The sequence below is a fragment of the Megalobrama amblycephala genome, linkage group LG24 (genome assembly GCF_018812025.1).
Source record: "Megalobrama amblycephala isolate DHTTF-2021 linkage group LG24, ASM1881202v1, whole genome shotgun sequence".
NCBI lineage: Eukaryota > Metazoa > Chordata > Actinopteri > Cypriniformes > Xenocyprididae > Megalobrama > Megalobrama amblycephala.
In genome coordinates, this window is record NC_063067.1 from 27,303,466 (window position 1) to 27,325,301 (window position 21,836).

The 21,836-nt window shown below is 36.5% G+C and overlaps 1 protein-coding gene across 3 annotated transcripts; it reads left to right on the forward strand.

Moving 5' to 3' along the window:
* The first annotated feature begins 1,762 nt into the window (after positions 1-1,762).
* lad1 (ladinin) lies at positions 1,763-20,313 on the forward strand. Of its 3 annotated transcripts, XM_048178765.1 has the most exons (14): positions 1,764-1,943; positions 2,898-3,023; positions 4,609-4,909; positions 8,227-8,294; positions 8,448-8,616; positions 10,155-10,241; positions 10,545-10,588; positions 14,265-14,307; positions 14,432-14,475; positions 14,583-14,649; positions 15,131-15,259; positions 15,379-15,471; positions 19,319-19,417; positions 19,537-20,313. In XM_048178765.1, exons 1-13 carry the CDS (start codon positions 1,906-1,908, stop codon positions 19,388-19,390), a joined length of 1,281 nt encoding a protein of 426 aa, XP_048034722.1. In that variant the 5' UTR covers positions 1,764-1,905; the 3' UTR covers positions 19,391-19,417; positions 19,537-20,313. The 3 variants fall into 3 exon arrangements, with proteins under 3 accessions (XP_048034723.1, XP_048034722.1, XP_048034724.1); XM_048178766.1 differs by lacking the exon at positions 15,379-15,471 and having other exon boundaries at positions 1,763-1,943; XM_048178767.1 differs by lacking the exon at positions 1,764-1,943 and having other exon boundaries at positions 2,898-3,019.
* Positions 20,314-21,836: the final 1,523 nt, after the last annotated feature.

The window sequence follows — 21,836 nt, forward strand, 5'->3', positions numbered from 1 at the left end:
CTGTATTCTTCAGTGTATTTTCTTCATGTAAGATGTTTCCATTTGCAACATCCTTTTGAAAACAACATTTCTACTACCTGATGCAATGCAACAAAGCTAGATTGCTTCAATACTGAGTCGACAAAGCATTAAAAAAATAAAGTGCTCCTATTACAAGCACTGGAAATATACATCTGTAAGTAATGTCATTAAAGGATTAGTCCACTTTCAAATAATAATTTTCTGCTAATTTACTCACCCCCATGTCATCCAAGATGTTCATGTCTTTCTTTCTTCAGTCGAAAAGAAATTAAGGTTTTTGATGAAAACATTCCAGGATTATTCTCCTTATAATGGACTTCAATATCCTCCAGATGGTTGAAGGTCAAAATTACAGTTTCAGTGCAGCTTCAAAGGGCTTTAAACGATACCAGATGAGGAATAAGGGTCTCATCTAGCAAAACGATCGGTCATTTTCAATAAAAATACAACTGTATATGCTTTGAAAACACAAATGATAGCCTTGTCCTACACCTTCCCTATTCTACTTACGGAAAAAAAACGGAACTGGTACCGCGTTCGTTTTGTAAGTTGAATAGGGAAGGCGTAGGACATACAGCATAAGCTTTTTGAAGAATACGGAAAGCGGAAACACGTGCAAGGCGATAATTTGTGTTTATAAACCATATACAGTTGTATTTTTGTAGAAAATGACCGATCGTTTCGCTAGATAAGACCCTTATTCCTCGTCTGGTATCGTTAAAGCCCTTTGAAGCTGCAATGAAACTATAATTTTGACTTTCAACCGTTTGGAGGCCATTGAAGTCCACTATAAGGAGAATAATCCTGGAATGTTTATCTCAAAAACCTTAATTTATTTTCGACTGACAAAAGAAAGACATGAACATCTTGGATGACATGGTGGTGAGTAAATTATCAGGAAAATTTTATTTGAAAGTGGACTAATCCTTTAATGATTGTAATAACAGGAATATTCTTGTTTTGTTGAGTCTCTTATATATGGTAATGTCAGCATGAAACAGAAGTTGTGATTGTCTTTTCTTCCCTATTGTGACGTATATCCAAGTGAAACAGCTTCTCAAACAAGAATAAATGTAGCGCGGAATTTGATTTTGCCCATGTGGAATTGATTGAATGGTCGTGGTTTGCTATTGGTGGATTACATGTGATTGACAGGTTGCCCCGCCCTCAGCAAACATATCAACAGAGAAGAGAAGAGATGCTGTAAGAGGGAGGGAAGTTATTTTGATTAAAGATTACAAGGTAGGCTACATGAATTAATAAAATAAAAATAAAAAATGTGCATGGATAAATAATTTCTGTAATGTTTTATGGAATGTGTAATGTTATTGATATAGTAGATATTAATTATTATTAATTATGTTTTATGCATTTTAAAATATTCTAAAATATTTAAGGCAGATATTTATAATATAATATAATATAATATAACAACATTATATAATATATTTCGATTTTTTTTTTTTTTCAGATATATTTTTGTCCATTTACTTTATTGGCTTCTAGCTTTTGACATTTCACTAAAACAGTTTATTTCTGAAGTTACTATAAAACTATAGTTTCGTCGCTTGCTGTGTACAGCTTGTTAATGATAAAGCGAGCGTTCTTGCGTTGTGATTGTCGTGTAGTGTTCCCCCGTTGTCCACACACTCTGTAGAGCTGCTCAGTGACTTATACATGATCCCAGAGTTGATGAAAACACGGAAGCGATTGAATAATAGAGTATTAACAGTGAACGTATGATGAACGCTCGGCGGGAGGTGATGAAGGTGGTCATGTGACGCGGCTCTCGTGAAGGTGCGGGGTAAAGGTGGCACTCAGACAGAAGAGCGCAGGGCTTCATACACCTCTCTCCTACCGAGTTCAATAAAAGAAACAAAAATAATGTCTATTAGCCGGAAAAACTGGTCTGCTTTGTCAACGTAAGTAGATTTAAATATACATTTAGCTTTATTTTGTTTGGTCTGGTTAATGGTTTTGCGGTTTCTGACAGGTTGCAGAAGCAGGTGTGTGTTCATAGGCTACTGTGGATATTTAATAATTCACAACTATCAGAACTACCACTGTGATGCAATTATTTACTAGTTTTTTTCATTTTTAAGAATAAAAATATACTGAAAAACCAACCAAAACTTAGTATTTGTAAAATAATAAACACAACGAGTTTCCATTTAGAGAAATACAGCACCTACAGCACCACTTCCAATGAAATATGGACATTTACAATAATCTTGATATGTATTAAGTCATGTGTATGTTGGATGACAACTTTATGACTAAAATAAAAACCGCAAGTAATTTAGTCTGGACTGGACGCGCAGTTGAAGTTTGTGATGGAGGTTGTGATTATTTTGACAGTTAGTGTAATGCACTCATATGGAAAGTAATGCCATGCTTTCAGACTCAAGGCAGTGAGTATCCTTTAACCAAAACAGAGCTTGAAAAACCTGTTATTGCACAATGAAACACTGTTTTCAAATTGAAATACAATAGTCCACCTCTGGGATATATCATCGAGACCTTTGATCGTAATGCATCTTCTCATACTTTCATACACGGGATGACGGGATGAATTTCAGTAGTCAGTAGCTCAGAATGTCATCGCCATTTTTTTCAGTTTGCCAGAGAGTTTAAATAAGTCAGATGAAAAGTTTCAATCTAATGCTTTTTTTCTTTTTCATAAAAATTAAAAATGGCTGTAGCTAAAGTTCTATCTGTCTGTCTGTCTGTCTGTCTATTATCAGCATAAATGGTCACAGAAAAGTGGAATATCAAAAATCATGTATGTTTATATATGTAGGGAAAGTCTGAATGGTTAATGTTGTAATATTATAAATATCAATGCATTTGAAACATGTGCTGTGTTTGATCTTCAGGCTGGCTCGACAGTGGACGATGGAGGATGAGGAAGAGGTGGAGAGAGAGAAGAGGAGGAAGACCAGGGAGTCTACAGAAGACACGGATGAAAGTCCCACTGAAGAGACCAAACCACAAACCAGTAGGTGCGAGAACAATAAAAACGACAAAAACTACACCACAACCACAACTTTAGACAACTTTAATAGTCTATTTATGCTTTCTACTTCAACTTGAACTGTAATCAGCTTTAAAATGATAAGACTGAGTGATATATCGAACTAAATGCAAATTTTATGTTAAATATTTGCATGGAGCAATTGACCTCACAGAACATAAGGATGAACACTTCAGAAAAGTTTAGATAAAGGTTTATGGTATCATAAAAGTGAACATGAATAGAATCTACATGTAATGATGTAATTTGGTCTTATAATACCATACATGAACACTGCCCATGTTAATGAAGAAAAGAGTCTAGTCTGAGAAACAAGTTTACAAGTACAGTCTCATGTACCAGAATGTCTCCCAGTGGCTTAAAAGGGTGATGAATCTATCAAAGTACAAAGACAATGGAATTCTGACCCCCATAGAGGGGAACAGGAAGGATTGTATGGAAAAAAGATCATGAAAATTTAATAGTGCTGTCTCCTCTGTCTAAAATAAGTCTGCATCTCCTTGTGAAAGGGTCTTAAAGGGGACGTATTATGCCCCTTTTCACAAGATGTAATATAAGTCTCTGGTGTCCCCAGAATGTGTCCCCACAGATCATTTATTATAGCTTGCCAAATTTGCCCCTATTTAGGAGCAAAAACACGTCATTTTTTGTTTGTCTCTTTAAATGCAAATGAGCTGCTGCTCCCGGCCCCCTTTCCAGAAGAGGGCGGAGCTTTAACAGCTCGCACTTCAGTTGCTCAACAACAACAAAGCTGGAGAATCTCACGCAGCCAAAATGAGGATTGTCAGTAACGGTGTTCAGCCTTACATTATTCAAACCGGAGTCAGACACTGATGGAGAGACTCAGGAAGAAATTTTAGAACTTTTAGAATGAAACTGGACATTTCTGAGGGGTTAGTGGATAAATTTATGTAGTTGCTGTGCAGTTGATTCAACTCATCGACTAGCATGTACCGTCATGTTTAAATTTAGTGCAAAAACCCTTATGGACACCCACTATACATAACGTGCCTGTTTGCCAGACTAACGTTTATGATTGCTATCAAATGCTGCGAATGGTCTAACATTTTTTCCAAAATATCGCTTGGACAGAAACGCTTCTTTTTTAGCAATCGAGCTTGCCAGGGTCAACTTGCAGACTATCCAATGACAGAACAGTTAGCATGCTTTGCTCAAACTTTTGCCATGGCCTTAGAACCGGTACACCATTTTGTCTTGCGAAAACAAAATGGCGGCGCCGTGGGTGGAAACGTGCAGATTAAGGGGTGGTAATATTATAATAAGATCCCCTTCCTACATCACTAGGGGAGCGAAATCTGAGTGGTTCGTTTGTCACATGCTTGCAGAGAAAGGCTTACCAAAACAAAGTTGGGTTGTCCTTTTTCACGTTTTCTGGGTTGATAGATGCACCGGTGACCTGATTATAGCACGTAAACACAGAAAAAGTCCGATTTTTATGATATGTCCCCTTAAACCTAGTATGAATGCATAAAAATAAATTTGAAAAAGTCAACATAACATTATATAAACACACGCTAATATAATGTTTCCAGTGTCAGCGAGCCTGCTGATGATGGCGACAGTGGCGACTCCGGTGGCGGTCTGGCCCAGCTGCAGATGGACTTTGTGGAGATGTTGCGAGTCCGTGATGAACGCCGGAGGATGAGGCATGTTGAAACGCTGAGGAAGGTTAAAAATGAAGAGGAGGGGGGCAGCCTGGATGCCGAGCCCCATGTGGAGCTGCTGGGGGAAGAGCAGGATGAGGAACTCCACAAGAACATTCAGCACTTTGTGGAGACCCTCATGTCACCAGAATCTCCCACCAACTCCAGAGACACAGAGACACAAGAAAAGGTAGGAAAACATTAGTTCTCAGTGTAGTTCTTTTACAGTCAGCTTTGGAACAGAACGTTCAGCTTTGGAACAGAACACTGTTCCAAAACCTATTGAGCTGCCTACTTGGACAGCTTTTTAAGGTAGCTTTATACTATGATAGACCAGTATATCGTCATCAACCAATAGCTGTGCCCACTTGGCCAATGGACACTAGAGAAGTGATTCTCAACCTTTTTGATTCTAAGGTCCCCCACTGTCGACAACAATATTGGAGAGCCAGACACTCCTAGTTTCTGTGAATTAAACTTCAGAATTCCAGACATTTTAAGAGCTGGATGTTCTTCAAGGTTCCCACTGTTTTAAACAAATGAATTTACATGACTTTTTCAGTTGAGCATGATTTACTGGATATGGATTTTTAAAAATATATATATTTTTTCTGCTCCCAAAGAAGTTTAAAAACTTTTCAACCACAAGCAGTCTTAGGCAAAGAAAACAGCAAATATCATCATGAAAATGTTGACCACTTGTGGTCAAAACATTGCAATTTAGCAGAAATAGCAGTGTGCCGGTTCTTTTGCATTTCAGCTCAGTTTTATTTTGATCGAGCACCTGCTGAAGTGCCGTTTGGATGTGCGCATACAACTTGAATTCATTAAAAAAAAAAAAAAAAAAATTAACAATTTCTACCTGATCAAATATTTTAGAACATAAGTTCTAGGAATTAGGCTACCTTATATATCCAGGTTTTCCATGATTGTAGGAACCCTGCTTCTTCAAAGAAACGAAATGAACAAAAAAATGCAATATATCAAAAGAAAGAACAAAGCCTCTTGCTTAAAAAAAGAGCTTCTGGCTTCATGAATTCTTTTTTTATCAACACTTGAATGTGGATAATTTTCATAAAAAGCAACATTTTGAACAAAAAGCTGAGAAAATAGTGTTTTTATCAAAGACATTGTTCGGATCAGATTCAGAACGATAATCAAAATAGATGGATTAGATCGAGTCCATCAACACCCTCAAAGCTTCACAGTCCTGTACCTCTTACTCAGTCGACATTGTTTTTGTTTCTGCTTCTTTTTGGATCTGATGATGCTGTATTCTTTCAGAAGATGTGAAATAGCGCCCCCTACTGTATAACAGTGAAAATCATGGATTGCTGGAAAAGTCCGTCAATGGCAGAGAAAGAGTTAAAGGGTTAGTTCACCCAAAAATTAAAATTCTGTCATTAATTACTCACTTCATGTCGTTCCAAACCCTTAAAGGAACACTCCACTTTTTTTTGAAAATAGGCTCAGTTGAGTTTTATCGGCAACTTTTCATTTTCCGTCGGTCTTAGTACACGATGTAACTACAGAAGAGTCAAGTTTTAAATAGGAAAAATATTGAAACTCTTTGGTCATTTTTGAGCGAGATGCTAACGGTCTAATCAGATTCAATGAACTATGCTAAGCTATGCTAAAAGTGGTAACGCCAGACCCGGAGATCGGCTGAATGGATTCGAAAACGGTAAAACTCAACTGTTTCATTTTAGGGGAGTTGGAAAATGAGCCTATTTTCAAAAAAAGTTCAGTGTTCCTTTAAGGTAACCTATCTGGAGCTTGAAAGTGGTAGTTGCATAGACTGTCAATGGAGGGACAGAAAGCGCTCAGATTTTATCAAAAAGATCTTCATTTGTGTTACGAAGATGAAAGAAAGTCATACAGGTTTGGAACGACATGAGGGTGAGTAATTAATGACAGAATTTTCATTTTTGGGTGAACTAACCCTTTAAGATATTTACAAATCTCTTCACAAGACTCAATTACAATTTTTTACAACGCCTTTATGACCTTTTTGGATCTTCTAACTTTTGGTTACCTGGACTTTCAATGCAGGGACAAAAAACTCTCAGGTTTCATTTAAAATGCCTTAATTTGTATTGAAGATTAACCAAAGTCATACAGGTTTGGAACAACATGAGGGTGAGTAAATGATGGCAGAACTTTAATATTTGGGTGAACTAACCTTTTAACATCAGACTCTCACCAACTTCAATGGCCAGAGAGCGTTTTAAATCAACATTTAGCTACTGTATGAGGTTGTACTATTGGGCTTGGCACGGTTTGGCGTTTTCTTAGTAAAACAAATACTTTGCCATTAGCAGCAATTATGAATAACTTCTTTAAATAAACCAACATAAAGCACTGTATGCTTTGGCATGGCATATTCTTTGACCTGACCTGGGATCTTGTTTTGACAGAGTTATGCATCAGTTCTCACAGCAGGAGAATATTAATGTTGCAAATGACATTGTAGCATTACCCATTAGGTTCTATAGTAGGCCGGTGGCAATGAAATAGTCATGTTGTATCGAGCTGATGTCAACGTCAACGTGACAGCAGTGTTTCATTATGATTGTCATTCACAGAAAAGTTCAAATGAACTTGTTTTGCAATGGATTAATAATAAAATTCCCTTATTTCTGTTATCCACTCAGAGTCTGTAAGTTGTCACTTCCACGCAGTGTAAATCTGACAGGTTTCATCATGTGGCTAGGTGTCAGAGGTCATCCACTGGCTTTGAAGTTGTCTCGTTACCACCTGTAGAGTGTGTAATTAATCATCTACAGGATTAACAGAAAGAGCTGCGGGAGGCCCAGTTTCCCTTACACACCTCAAGACATGAGAGAACATGAAGTCATTTGACCCACTTCTGAAGTGTGCTGTCAATTCTGTGAAAGGTTTAAAAACACGAGTTCTCGGCCAGTATCCGGTAATAATATGCACGGCAATGCTGAAGGACTATTGAAGTTTCAATTAAAAGGGGTTCCTTTTAATGAAATCTTAGTCTTTCACTGTGAATTAGGAATCCTAGCTTGAATTCAAATCTTCTTATGTTAGTATGAAGCAATGTTAGCAGCATCTACACAAAACAACCATGTCAACAGTATGTCAACTAATAGTTGTAAAATTTCAATGATCTCAATTGTCAAATGTGCTTGAATCTAAATTCAAACTAAGGATTTCTTAGAGAAACTAAGAGATTTTCTCAGAAATTGGTTGTCTATTAACTTCACATTTCAAATTTAAGGTTGGCGGCATGTCTAAAAGCTTATTTCACAGTACACAAATAGACGGTTACCACAAAATTATAAGTTTGTGTACCTAACAACACCACTTAAAACAAAACATCTTGACACATTCCCAACACAAAGCAATCCTGCACACTGACATACATCTATCGTGATATAGCGACACAATATTAACACAATTCAACTATCATACAGTATCATACTGCCCACTCATTTTCAGTGGCATTCAACTCAATGGATTTTTTTTGTCTTTTTGTAGCGAGAAAATGGAGACACAAACCAAGATTCAACATCAGCAAACTCAAAAGCATCCCGGAAGTTTGTGAGGTACTTACATTCCTAGTATACATATTTGAATTAGAGTGAGATGTTGGTTGGACTCAGCTCTTTTATCATTTCTGTCAGACATTGATCTGTTTGTAGTTCTGCTGATAATGAAAGCACTGCTCAAATTATCATACTGTTGTTCTCTTTGATCAGCTCTCTCTCCATCTCCTTTGATAAGAGTCCCTCTTCACCCCCAGCAACCAGCAGACTGGTTTCTCCTCTGAGCCCCAGGTCTCCGCCCCCTCAGTCTCCAGGGGCGGAGCCTCAGCACAGCCCCGCCCACTCCGGCTCTATGAGCCCCACATCGAATGGAGACACAGCGGTGAGACAGACACATATTCCACAAAGAGAACAGCTGTTTTGTTTACAGGATAGTTTCCCTACAATAAGTACTATGATGATACCTTGGTACAATGATGGTCATACCATGATACCAATGGCATTAATATGGATCTTCAAAGAATAGCATAGCATTACCACAGTACATCTGAAGTAGAATGATATCAGGGCTCCCTCTAGAGGAACACTGAAGCTATGATTTTTACTCTAATAGTTGAAAGGCAAGGAGGATTTTCACAGATATGATATGATATGAATGTTCAACGGGATCAACGAGGCAACATACTCACCCTTGTGAAAAAGAAGTGCACTTTATTGTACTGAATGTGCACTTATATTGTATCTCAAATTTTAAATGAATATTTATTAAAAAACTGAACTTGCAGATATAATATTAATGAAATGAAAGGCAACTTAAGTGCATTTAAAGAGAGTTCACTTTCATGACTTAAGTATACTTTTATAAAAGTGCACTTTATAATTATTTACTTTTAAGTACATTTTAAATCATTGTTTTAATATTTTTGGCATGCTTTAAAGAAGTGCACTTATTTTGATGTGTTGACTAACATACTAAAGTACTTGATTATAATTTTAACTTCAGTGTGTTAATCAATATTACATATAAATGTACTAAATTTCAACTTTATTACAAATGTACAACTACAAATATATTTAATATGACATTAACATATATTTTAGAAGAATAATGGAACACAGAAGTAATTATGAAATTACATATAAAGATGTACTTAAGTGCACTATAAAAAAAGAATTGTTGGTTTAACTTAAAAAAGTAAGTTACCTGGTTGTCTTAAAATGTGTGAGTTTATTGAAATAAAAAAAAAAAAAATGAGTTAATACAATGAAGGCAATTGATTTAATCAACAGAAATTCAAAATATTATGTTATCTGAACTACATTAATTATATAAGTTGATTTGACCAAACAAAATGTTGTGATAACAAATCATGAAAGTATTTTTTTACAATGTGGGTAAAAAGCACTCTTAAGTAATAATTACATGTAACATAAATTTAAAAAAGAATTCATTTTCATTTAATTGTAAATAACATGCAATTAAGTTTCTGTAAACATTACATTCAGTATGTTCTTTTAAAGTATATTATTTCTGTAATAAGAACTCATTTTAAAAGTTATGCTCAAATGTACAGACATATCCATCCCTATTCTAGCTTAATGTCTGAAATTTGTATTGTTCACACTTCTTGTGTCTATTTGCCTCTTCACAATGAATCGCTTGTTTCATTCCTTACTTGTAAGTCGCTTTGGATAAAAGCATCTGCAAAATGAATAAATGTAAATGTACTTCTGTTTCACAAGGACACCGAGTTGTCATTCCTCTTGACCCCTTAATCCCATTCTGTAAACAGACTTATGTTATTTACAGGGGTTACAACCACATTCTACAACTGAATTAACTCCAAAATAATTTGGAAAACATCATGCATTCTCTTACTGTTCCTCTTCCTGCCTTATTTTGTTTGCATGTATGCACAGAGACACGAAAATGGGTCACCGAGCAATTTCGAACCAGCTGCGAAACCTGCATTCACACGGCAGAGCTCCAGAACGGTGTCCTTCAGGGTAAAGCTCTCATTTTACTATATAAATACATAAGAGCTATATAACCATGAGAGTCAATATATTACATAAGACAGTGTCAACATTTGAATATGGACAGTACAGCAAGCCTGTCAAATTTTCTTATGTCAATAATAACCTTCAATGCTGCATCATATACTTAAATACAGCGAGGACATTCATACGCCTCCTTTTCATTATTTATGCCATGTGCTGTGAGGACTCATTTGTTAAATATTTGACTGACTCAGCATAGAGCAGACGGGACTGTACTGCTTTGTGCCTCACTGTCATAATCTGTTTCAGATGATGAAGAAGAAGGAGGAAGAAAACATGCCGTTACAGAGAAGGTACTCATCATCACACACACACACACACACACACACACACACACACACACACACACAGAGACTGAAATGTGCATGCGACTTTAACTTTTTTTTTTTTAAAGTATTTTCCTTGCACTTGTAGTGTACAGTATCTCAAATTTTAACAGCATATTTAAAAAAAACTATTGTGTATTATCTGCAAGAAAAGTTTTTTTTTTTTTTTTAAATATACTGTTAAAATTTGAGATACTGTATATTAATTAAATAAAAGGTCACTCATATGACTTATGAGTACGCTTATAAAAAGTGCAATTTGTAATAATGTCAAAGAAAATAAATTTTAATATTAAACTGCAACTTAATCATTACAAATGTATAATTACAAATATGTTTAAAAACATGATATTCAAGTTTCAAAATAAATGTCATTAATGTATATTTTAGTTTACCATAAATTCTTGTCAGTACATTCAGCAGTAACTTTAACCACAATTCAAAGACAATATAATTATGAATTTACATATAAAGATATAAACATATGAAACCCTCTAAAATTCAGCTAAGTGCATTTAACATACATTGTAAATATAATACGTTTTCATTTAATTGCAATATACATACAATTAAGTGTCCACAACTTTAATTTAATTTGCATTTAAGTATGTAATATTTTCATAATAAGAACACTTTTTAAAAGTATGCTAAAATTTACTTTTTTTTCAAAGGTTATTGCTACAAATTTTAACTGACTAGAATACAAATTTGTACTATGATTTACACAGTAAAAGAAAAAAAAAAAAGGACGTATAAGAATATACTTAAGTGTGAACTGAATGTAATTGCACTTAATTGTAAATGAATGAAAATGTTTTCATGTACAGTGCCTGTCAAAAGTTTGGAAACATCTAGTCTTTTATCATTTTTTGAGAGACATGCAGGCTCCTATTGTTTATATGCAACAAACTAGTTAATTTAATGGTATGAAGATTTACTTTGACCAAACAAATATATAAATGTACAGATGTTGGTAAAAAAAAAAAAAAAAAGAGGTTAATTTTCATCAAACTGTCACCTTAGGCAATTGCAGTAAGTTTTGGATGAAATACATTTATGTCACTTTCCACTTCACAAGTTTCTGTTTATATTTGGAGAAGATGCTAACTCCTTATATACATGTAATTTAAATGCCATGCAGACTGTGAATGAGTGATTGACTGAGTGATTGAATTCATGCATTAAAAACAATGAAAACCAGTGATGGTTAAGCATTGACACAGGTTACAAGTTAGAATGTAAGGCATTTACACATCTTACTTAATGTTTGTAGTTTCCAAAATGGCAAATAAGAACTAAATCTCTATTGAAAAAAGCCATTCTTTAATTCTCTTGAGAAATGAAGGCCATTCTTTGTGAGCTATGGCAAATAAATTGAAGATTTCATTAAAAGTAGTTTACTACTGCCTGCAGAAAAAAAAGCAGTACTGAGTCTAACAAGGACAGAAAAAGGAGTGGAAGGACAGACACTTAACTAGTCCTCAGCTCACAGCACAGCTCAGTGACATATCTGATGTACCAGTGCCAAGTGCAAGAAGCCACTCCTGAAGGCTTCAAATTAAGCAAAGCGAATAAAGTGGGCAAAAACCCACAAGAGTTGGACAGTGAGTGACTGGAAGAAAGATCTGTGGACATTTTTGGCTCTAACAGAAGAACTTGTGTAAGGACAGGAGAGAAGACCGGAGACTGGAGATGGAAGCTTAAAGGTTTGGGGTTGTTTTGGAGCAGGGAACCATTGGAACCAACTTCACCATGCAACAAGAGAATAACCCGAATCACACGTCCAAGCTCTGTAAACGGTAATTAGAGAGCAAACAGTTGGCTGTAGTGTTATCTATCATGGAATGGCCTGTCACCCGACCTAAATCCTGTTGAACTGCTCTGGGATGAACTGGATCACAAGGTCAAAAAGAAATATCCAGCTTTGGCAAGTTTTACAAGAAGCATGGCAAAGTATTGGGAAATGAACTATCCGGATGCCAAGAGTGTGTAAAGCTGTTATAGCTGATAAGGGAGGATTTTTCATTGAAAATAAAGTTTATTATGTTTTTGTTCCAACATCTGTACACTTATTTGTTTGGTCAAAGTACACCTTCATACTGTTAAGTTACCTAGTTTGTTGCATATAAACAACAGGAACATGCATGCATTGCATTTGTTTCCAAACTTTTGACAGACACTGTGTATTAAATGCAATTAGCTGAACTTTAGAGTGCTTTACCTGCTTTTATTAAAAAAGAGTATGTTGTGCCCACTAAAACGGTTACATCTTTATTACTGTATTACTGCTTTACATCTTTAATACTGTACATCTTTAATCATTTAAATTCTGAATTTTATGTACTTCTGAGTTTTATGTTTACTTTCTGAACATGGTAGCTTTTTAAAATAAGTTCTATATGTTAACATTTGGGTAACACTTTATTTTTAGGGTCCTATTTTCACTGTTAACTATAGTTGTTAATTAGTATGCATATAGGATGTTAGCTGTTTATTAGTACTTATAAAGCACATATTAATGCCTTATTCTGTATGACCATATTCTACATCGCTTAATCCTACCCAATACCTAAACTTAACAACTACCTTACTAACTATTAATAAGCAGTAATTAGGAGTTTATTGAGGCAAAAGTCATAGTTACTAGTTAGTTAATAGTGAGAATTAGACACTAAACTAAAGTGTGACCAACGTTGGTTCATGCTGATTAGATATTAAAAAGTAGTACAGCATCTTATGTTTTGCATAATTTATTAATGTTGGTGTCTGCAGACAACAGGCCCTATCATACACCCAGAGCAATGTGACGCCAGTGTTTTTTGCTAGTTTTAGCCCGACGCAGTTATCATTTTCACATCCAGCACCCACGTTGTTTAAACAGCAAATGCACTTGTGCCCATCTGTTCACCCATGGGCATACTGGTCTGGTTCAGGTGCATTGTTGGCATGTTGCTATTTTGAGGCAACTGAAATAGACTGCGCCACTGACCAAGAAAAATCTGGTGTAAAGTCAATGACGCAATATTTTTTATTATTTTTTTGTTATTTAAAGGGTGCTTTAGTAATATGCACCTATAGGCAGGTGAACAACAAGCGTAGACTCTGCTTGTTACACACACAGCAGCACACAAGCATGCCAAATATTAAAAATAAAAGGATTCCTCTTTGGAGAAGCGTTCAGTCTTTCTGCTTGCAAATTCCTCCATGTAAATAGCAAATCCACCATGGCGCGAGCGCAACTGGCTTTTAAAGGGAATGGGAGATGAGACTCTGATTGGTTTATTGCATGCTATGCCCAAAACACACCCATGACTCATTAAGAGACTAGGTACAACCCTTTTAGACCATGTGCCGGGTGCAACCATTTTTTCTATCGCCAATCTAGCAAAAGAGGATTCAGACATGACCTAACTGACATGCGGCATGCACTTCAGACCATGCACTCAGATTTTTAAAATAGGGCCCAATGTATTAACCAATGCAAACATGTACAATGTGTATTAAAAATGTATTAGTATATGTATAAATAAACATTAAAAGATATGAATAAATGTTGTAGAATTGTTGCTCTTTTTTTTTTATATACAATAATAAGGCTGCAAAAAATCTGCACTGACTTATTAACATCCAATCTGATCCACAGTGCCAGTGTGCGGATATCAGCGAAGACCTTTGAATCCAATAAGGTAAAGCTATCAAAGACAGATTTACTGTAAACTACAGTATATAGTCACACAAACACCACTTCAGTCCAGACTCAATCCCATATTGATGAACTCACAAGCTTATTCTGGATGTTCTGGCCCACAGAACTCTAACCAGGAGGAGGAACAGCAGACCCCGTTTCAGAGAAAGTGAGTATGTCTGTGTTACTGCATTTATAGTGAGCTATTAATCTCTGTTTTAGCAGCAGTAAAATGAGGGTGTGTTGAATTAAATGCTGTCTGTGCTGTTTCAAAAGCTCCCGACAAAGATTATCATCTCGCTCCATTCAGGAGAAGATGGAACGACTGGCTCAAGCCTCACAGGTCTGAATCTCATCACAGACTCATCTGAAATTACAAAAAAGTTGCCACTTTTCCACACTTTGTCCCTTTTTTTTTAAAGAATGCTAATTGTAAAAATGTTTTCTTGTTGTTGTGAGAACTATTAGATGTTTTTGATGAACATTGATAGCATGAAAAGTTGCTATTTTAAACGCATCAAATGTCTTAAAATTTGATAGATTTAACCTATTTATCCATTTAATTTATTTCTAAAAATCACAGGGTTTTTAACTGTATCTAGGCATGTCCCAAATGTTGCTAATATGGTTGCAATTAATAAATAAATGGGGGAAAAGAGCTAATATAATATTAAGTTGAAATAAAATTTATAATAAAAAATGTTAAGCACATAATTTCATTGACCAGTTGTTGAAAAAGTTTCAGGCCCTTTTTGTGAACAGTGTCAGGTATTGATGAATGTACTGTATAAGGAATGGATTTTGCTGTTCTTTCCAACTTTCAGAAATGGGAAGTATCCAAATCTCCAGCAGTTCTTAAGACTGTGTTTTTAGCGGATGAGGTGTCAAGGAAGAGGGAGCTGTTTGAGAAAGAACAGGAGGGATCAGAGAAAGGCCATGTGTTCTCCAAACAGGTGATGACCATTTTAGTGTCAGGGGAAAAAAAAAAAAAAAGCTTTTCTTTTACAGACTTATTTAAGATCATCTTAACGGATCATTCAATCATTTGTTAATGTTATTAACTTTGTTTCAGGAATTTCGCACTTTTTCTTCAGGAATCTCTGATCGAATTAATCGCTGGGTTCAGAAGAAAACATTTACCGTGTCATCATCTCATAGTCCTTCGGTAACTGCTGCATTATATAGGAGAAATGTGCTTAAATTTTGTTTAAGCTGAACAGCATTACAAGATTAATTGAGAAAAATACAAAAATACAGTAAAAAAACAGTAATATTAAGAAATATATTATTACAATTTAAAAAATCTGTTTTCTATTTGAATATATTTTAAAATGTAATTTATTCCTGTGATCAAATCTGAATTTTCAGCATCATTACTCCAGTCTTCAGAGTCACATGATCCTTCCCTTATTTAGGCACACCTGTTCAACTGCTTGTTAACACAAATATCTAATCAGCCAATCACATGGTAGCAACTCAATGTGTTTAGGCATGTAGACAATCTGCTGAAGTTCAAACTGAGCATCAGAATGGGAAAGAAAGTAGGGGTGGGAATCGGACAAAGGGCAAATACAATAGAAAAAATATACAAATTAAATAAACTAAGTTGTTCAGGTACAGTAGCCTAGGTTTATTTAACATATAGTAAGAAATACTACAGAAATTGAAAGATCAAATGTAAAAATAAAACACTGTATAGTCTTCAATGTATGAATTCAATAAAAATTGATACAGTGAGTGATTTTTAATATTAACATTAATGAAACAGATGGCAACAGTTTATGAGGCTGCTGTCTCTTTAGGAATGAATGCATGGATCTAATATACTGTTACACATCCGCTTTTCTCCAACTGTTGATGTTTGCGAAGGACATAACAGACTGTGTTTATGTGAAAACTCCACACGATATGCGTTGTGACATAATTGTGTGTGTATTTGACCATGCAAGTGCAATAAGCTGTGAAAGAGAACTGAATTCGAGATCACTTGCATCTGAGAAGTGTGTGTCTTCGACTGTGTTTCCATCAGTGCGAGCATTGAGTCATTTTTCGCGGTGTTTTTTGTGATTAATAACACTCTAACGTGTCAATAACTTTAAGTAGTACTGTGAAGTTATAGTGTAAAACTTTAGAAAATTGATTTTTGAAATTTGTGAATCAATGTGAATCAGTACAAGATAGAATCGCAATTCATATGTGAACCAATTTTTCCCCCCACCCCTAGAGGAAAAGTGATTTAGGTGACTTTGAATGTGGCATGATTGTTGGTGTGAGATGGGATGGTCTGAGTATTTCAGAAACTGCTGATCTACTGGGATTTTCACTCACAACCATCTCTAGGGTTTACAGAGAATGGTCAGAAAAAGAGAAAATATCCAGTGAGCAGCAGTTCTGTGGGAGAAAATGCCTAGTTGATGCCAGAGGTCAGAGGAGAATGACCAGACTGTTCAGCTGATAGAAAGACAACAGTAACTCAAATAAACACTCGTTACAACCGAGGTCTGCAGAAGAGCATCTCTGAACACACAACGTCTAACCTTGAAGCAGATGAGCTCCAGCAGGAGAAGACACACCGGTGACACTCCTGTCAGCTGAGAACAGCAAACTGAGGCTACAAATCACATGGGTCACCAACTAACCTAACTGGACAATAGAAGACTGGAAAAGTGTTGAGTCTGGATTTCTGCTTTGACATTCAGATGGAAGATCAGAATTTGGCATAAACTTCATGAAAGTAGATCAGTCCTGTCTTGTATCAATGGTTCAGGCTGCTGCTGGTGTAATGGTGTGGAGGATATTTTTCTTGGCACACTTTGAGCCCCTTAGTACCAATTGAGCATCATTTAAACACAGCCTACCTGAGTGCTGTTGCTGACCATGTCCATCCCTTTATGACCACAGTGTTCTGATCTACTTCCAGCAGGATAACACACCGTCACAAAGCTCAAATCATCTCAAACTGGCTTCTTGAATGTGACAGTAAGTTCACTAAACTGACCTCCACAGTCACCAGATCTCAATCCAATAGAGCAGCTTTGGGATGTGCTGGAACGGGACATTCACATCATGGATGTGCAGCCGACAAATCTGCAGCAACTGCGTGATGCTGTCATGATAATAATAACCAAAACCTTTGAGGAATGTTTCCAGCACCTTGTTGAATCTATGCAATGAACAATTAAGGCAGTTTTGAAGGCAAAAGGGCATCAGAGCATCTTCAAAACTGCAGCTCTTGTGTGGTGTTCCCGATCTGCAGTGGTCAGTATCTATCAAAAGTGGTCCAAGGAAGGAACAATGGTGAACCGGCAACAGGTTCATGGACGGCCAAGGCTCATTGATGCACGTAGGGAGAGAAGGCTGGCCCATGTGGTCCGATCCAACAGACGAGCTACTGTAGCTCAAATTGCTCAAGAAGTTAATGCTGGTTCTGATAGAAAGGTGTCAGAATACACAGTGCATCGCAGTTTGTTGCGTATAAGCCTGCATAGATGCAGACCAGTCAGGGTACCCATACTGACCCCTGTCCACTGCCGAAAGCACCAACAGTGGGGATGTGAGCAACAGAACTGGACCACAGAGCAATGGAAGAAGGTGGCCTGGTCTGATGAATCATGTTTTCTTTTACCTCACGTGGATGGCCTGGTACGTGTGCGTCGCTTACCTGGGGAACACATGGCACCAGGATGCACTATGGGAAGAAGGCAAGCCGGCAGAGGCAGTGTGATGCTTTGGGCAATGTTCTGCTGGGAAACCTTGGGTCCTGCCATCCATGTGGATGTTACTTTGACATGTACCACCTACCTAAACATTGTTGCAGACCATGTACACCCTTTCATGGAAACGGTATTCCCTGGTGACTGTGGCCTCTTTCAGCAGGATAATGCGCCCTGCTATGAAACAAAAATGGTTCAGGAATGGTTTGAGGAGCACAACGAGTTTGAGGTGTTGACTTGGCCTCCAGATTCCCCAGATCTCAATCCAATCGAGCATCTGTGGGATGTGCTGAACAAACAAGTCCAATCCATGGAGGCTTCACCTCACAACTTATAGGACTTAAAGGATGTGCGAGTCCATGCTTCGATGGGTCAGGGCTGTTTTGGCAGCAAAAGGGGGACCAACACAATTTTAGGAAGGTGGTCATGATGTTATGGCTGATCAGTAAAGACCATAGCCATAGATCAGGAAAAAAAAAAAAAAAAGATTAGTATATATATATATATATATATATATATATATATATATATATATATATATATATATATATACACACTGATCTTTTTTTTTTCCCTATGATTTATGATATCCTGAAAGGTTCCTCTTCTACACTAGTTCACTGAACACTGCTCTTCTCCAGGCTTTGGCTTGGTGGCAGTATTACACTTTGCAAAATTTGGTTCCCTCATTTGACCTTGTTAGTCATCACACAAATATGTGTCATGCATCTTATGAATGTGGAGTAATTTGCACCTATGAAATGACAAGTTTGAGCCATAATGTATGGCATATCATTATGATGACACAAGACCTCCACATATCCTCAAATAACCTTTTTTATCATCCAAAAAGATCTATTGTAAACAGTAAGTTCAGGTGAAAAACGTGCTGCATTTAAAAAAGTATTTCCTGTAGTTCTCTATGTTGTAGTCAACTAGATTTTTCACAAAGAAAAGAAAAAGAAGCCTATTTTTAGGAACATTAAGAATTATTGCAATTATGTACAGTATAGTTGTGAAAATAATGTTGCAAAAATCTTAATAGTCCTAAAACAGGTTTATTTATTTTTTTATGCAAAATATAATTTCATATTTTTATTTTGAAGCGACTCTCCCAATCAGATTGCAGACTAAGACTATGGCACAGATGGCTTGTTCTGCCACATTGATGTTTCAACTTTTTAATGCTGAAAACTTGACTTGACTGAATAAGTTACAAGCTTAAAATATGGAATACTGGTTTCTCCCATAACTCACTAATAATATATCCTGATATTTTTGTTACTTGTTCTTGCTCAGGATCTGAGACATGTGAACATCTCCATTAAGAAAAGTTTGTTTGAAAGAGGAGAAGATCAAGACCACAAGTGATATTCTCATGGATAAAGGCAAAGTCAGGTGATTGCTTGTCTCTAAATAAACATATGGAAGGGTAATTGTGATCATCACTGTTTTCATTATTATTTTTTTCTGCATTGTATGTTTCATGAGATTCATTTGATAATTTGTTTCTGCAGATTCTGAAGATTTTGAAGGAAGCATGATCGAATCTTTCAGACAGTCAGTACCAAGGATTGTCCCTAAACTCCTTTTCCTTCTGCTTCTTTACGTTGGTTAATTCCTCAGCAATTTTAAGGCATAGTACATTATTTGGGTAAATTCAAGGCTTACATAATCGGTTTTATTGTTGATAATGTGTGTACTGATGGATTGTAGAATGCAACTAAGACTGTATTACAGTGTCTTTATAGGTAAAACACAGCAATTGAACATCACAAGCTCTATTTCTCAGCAGGAATATGACCATACTGTCTCTTTGCGTTGATGCCAGACATGCCTCTCCTTTTTTTACTTGATTTATGTGCTGTCGATAAAGTTATTAGGAAAAAGAGTTATAATCTCTGACCCCTGACCTCAGCCATAACACATAACAGTCCAAGGTACAACTGTAATATCATGAATGTCTGTTTCAATGAACTTCCATGAAATGAGCTTAATGATTCGTGTTTAATGAAGCTTGAAAATCACACGCTGAAGCTGATCTATGCTCTGGCTGCTGTTGTTTCAACTTGCCAGACAATTAAGTCACAATAAGGAAATGTAATTTAATGACTGAACGGCAAAATGTGTTCTATCAAGCCCTTTGCTAACTGACTTCAATTCATTCCAGCTCATCCAAAGCCTGCGTTTCCTTTTCTTTTTTCTTTGGGAAAAACTGAAAGACCTGTCATGTAATTATCTTTTCTGCCCCGAAGGGTTATCTTGTAGATGAATAAAACATTTTTTTACCAGTGGTTATGCTGTCTTGTGTTTTCAGTAATGACATGCTATAGGAAATATTTGCAATTGAATGATGAATAATAATGCTTAAATGATGCAGGTGTAACAGATTTAGGCCTGTAAGAGCTGTGCGTGAAAACCTCACTCCCCTGATCTCAATAGGCGCTCTAGAGACTGCAGTCTTTAGCCTCCTTGTTAAAGTGCCCGACTCTCATGCCGGCAGACCAGAGTTCGAGTCCCGCTTAGAGCGGGCGGTTCGAACAGGAGGGGTTACATTAGTGCCGTGACCCGGATGGGAGTGAGGTTTAGGGGGGTGAGTGTAACGGACGTAGGCTGGTAAGAGCTGTGCCTGTAAACCTCACTCCCCTGATCTCAATAGGCGTTCTAGATCAGGGGTTCCCAAACTTTTCAGCCCACGACCTCCAAAATAAGGATGCCAGTAACTTAAAGTATACAAACGTTGTGCGCAATGGTGCGCACGCACTAACGCCTGTTTCACACATACTCTGTTTGCAGTGCGCATTCTTGTTCTGTGCCCATATTAACGGATTTCACACACGCCTTCCAGGAGCGGTGCGTCAACAGCGCACTGTTCACATTAAAATAAACATGTATTGAAGCGAAAAAACTAGTAATTTCACCATAGATTAAGGTCTCTGTTACACAGTTTACACGTGGCTTTTTTGCCTCGGGTAAAGCAAGGAAAATGGCACCTTACCAGGCATTTAGGTGAACATGGAGACATAAACGATAGCACTTGTCTCTTCGTAAAGGTGGAAAAACAAAATTATTTATGACCTTTAAAGATTTAAAAGGAAAGAAAAGACGAGAGTCGCCTGTTTTTAAGTTTTAATTTAAAATGTTTTTGATTTTAACATAAAGCTTAGCCTACGTTTAAATGTTTTGCCACTTGCGTGAGCAACATACTATATAAATCAAAAGTATTACTTCATATAAATATAAAGTAATGAAATGAATAAAACGTTTAAATGTAGTGCGTTTAAACGTGACATCTATGAAATATAGTGTATAAGAGAATCGCAATGCTGACAAGCCTTGTACAGTAACAACTTTTGGATTTGAAATAAAAATAAGTAAATGTTGTGTTTGTGATAAACAGCCATGGATCAGTTATGCACTGCAAACGCACCATATGTGAAAAACACAATAGCGCGTGCTGCATTTGAACAGCAAAGGCATGACGGTGGTGCTTCCGCTATCCTCCGCTGGCCTCCCTGCGTTGTCTATTTTGGTCGATCTTAACCAACGTTTCATGTCGACAAAAACAATATCCAAAGCTTAAAGCCTAAAGTATTACCTACGTGAACATGTCAGAATGTTTAACATGGTGCTGTAAACTGACCTGCTGCTGCTGATGTTGTTGCTAATATGTCGTTAATCTGTCGTAATCACCTCGGGAGTCACGGTCGAGGGGAAGGAAAATCGAAAGGTTAATGTTTTTTTTTTTTTTTTTTTTTTTTGCATGTTTTTTTTTTATTTAACTACTAATTTTAGTGTTTTGTTACAATTATTGATA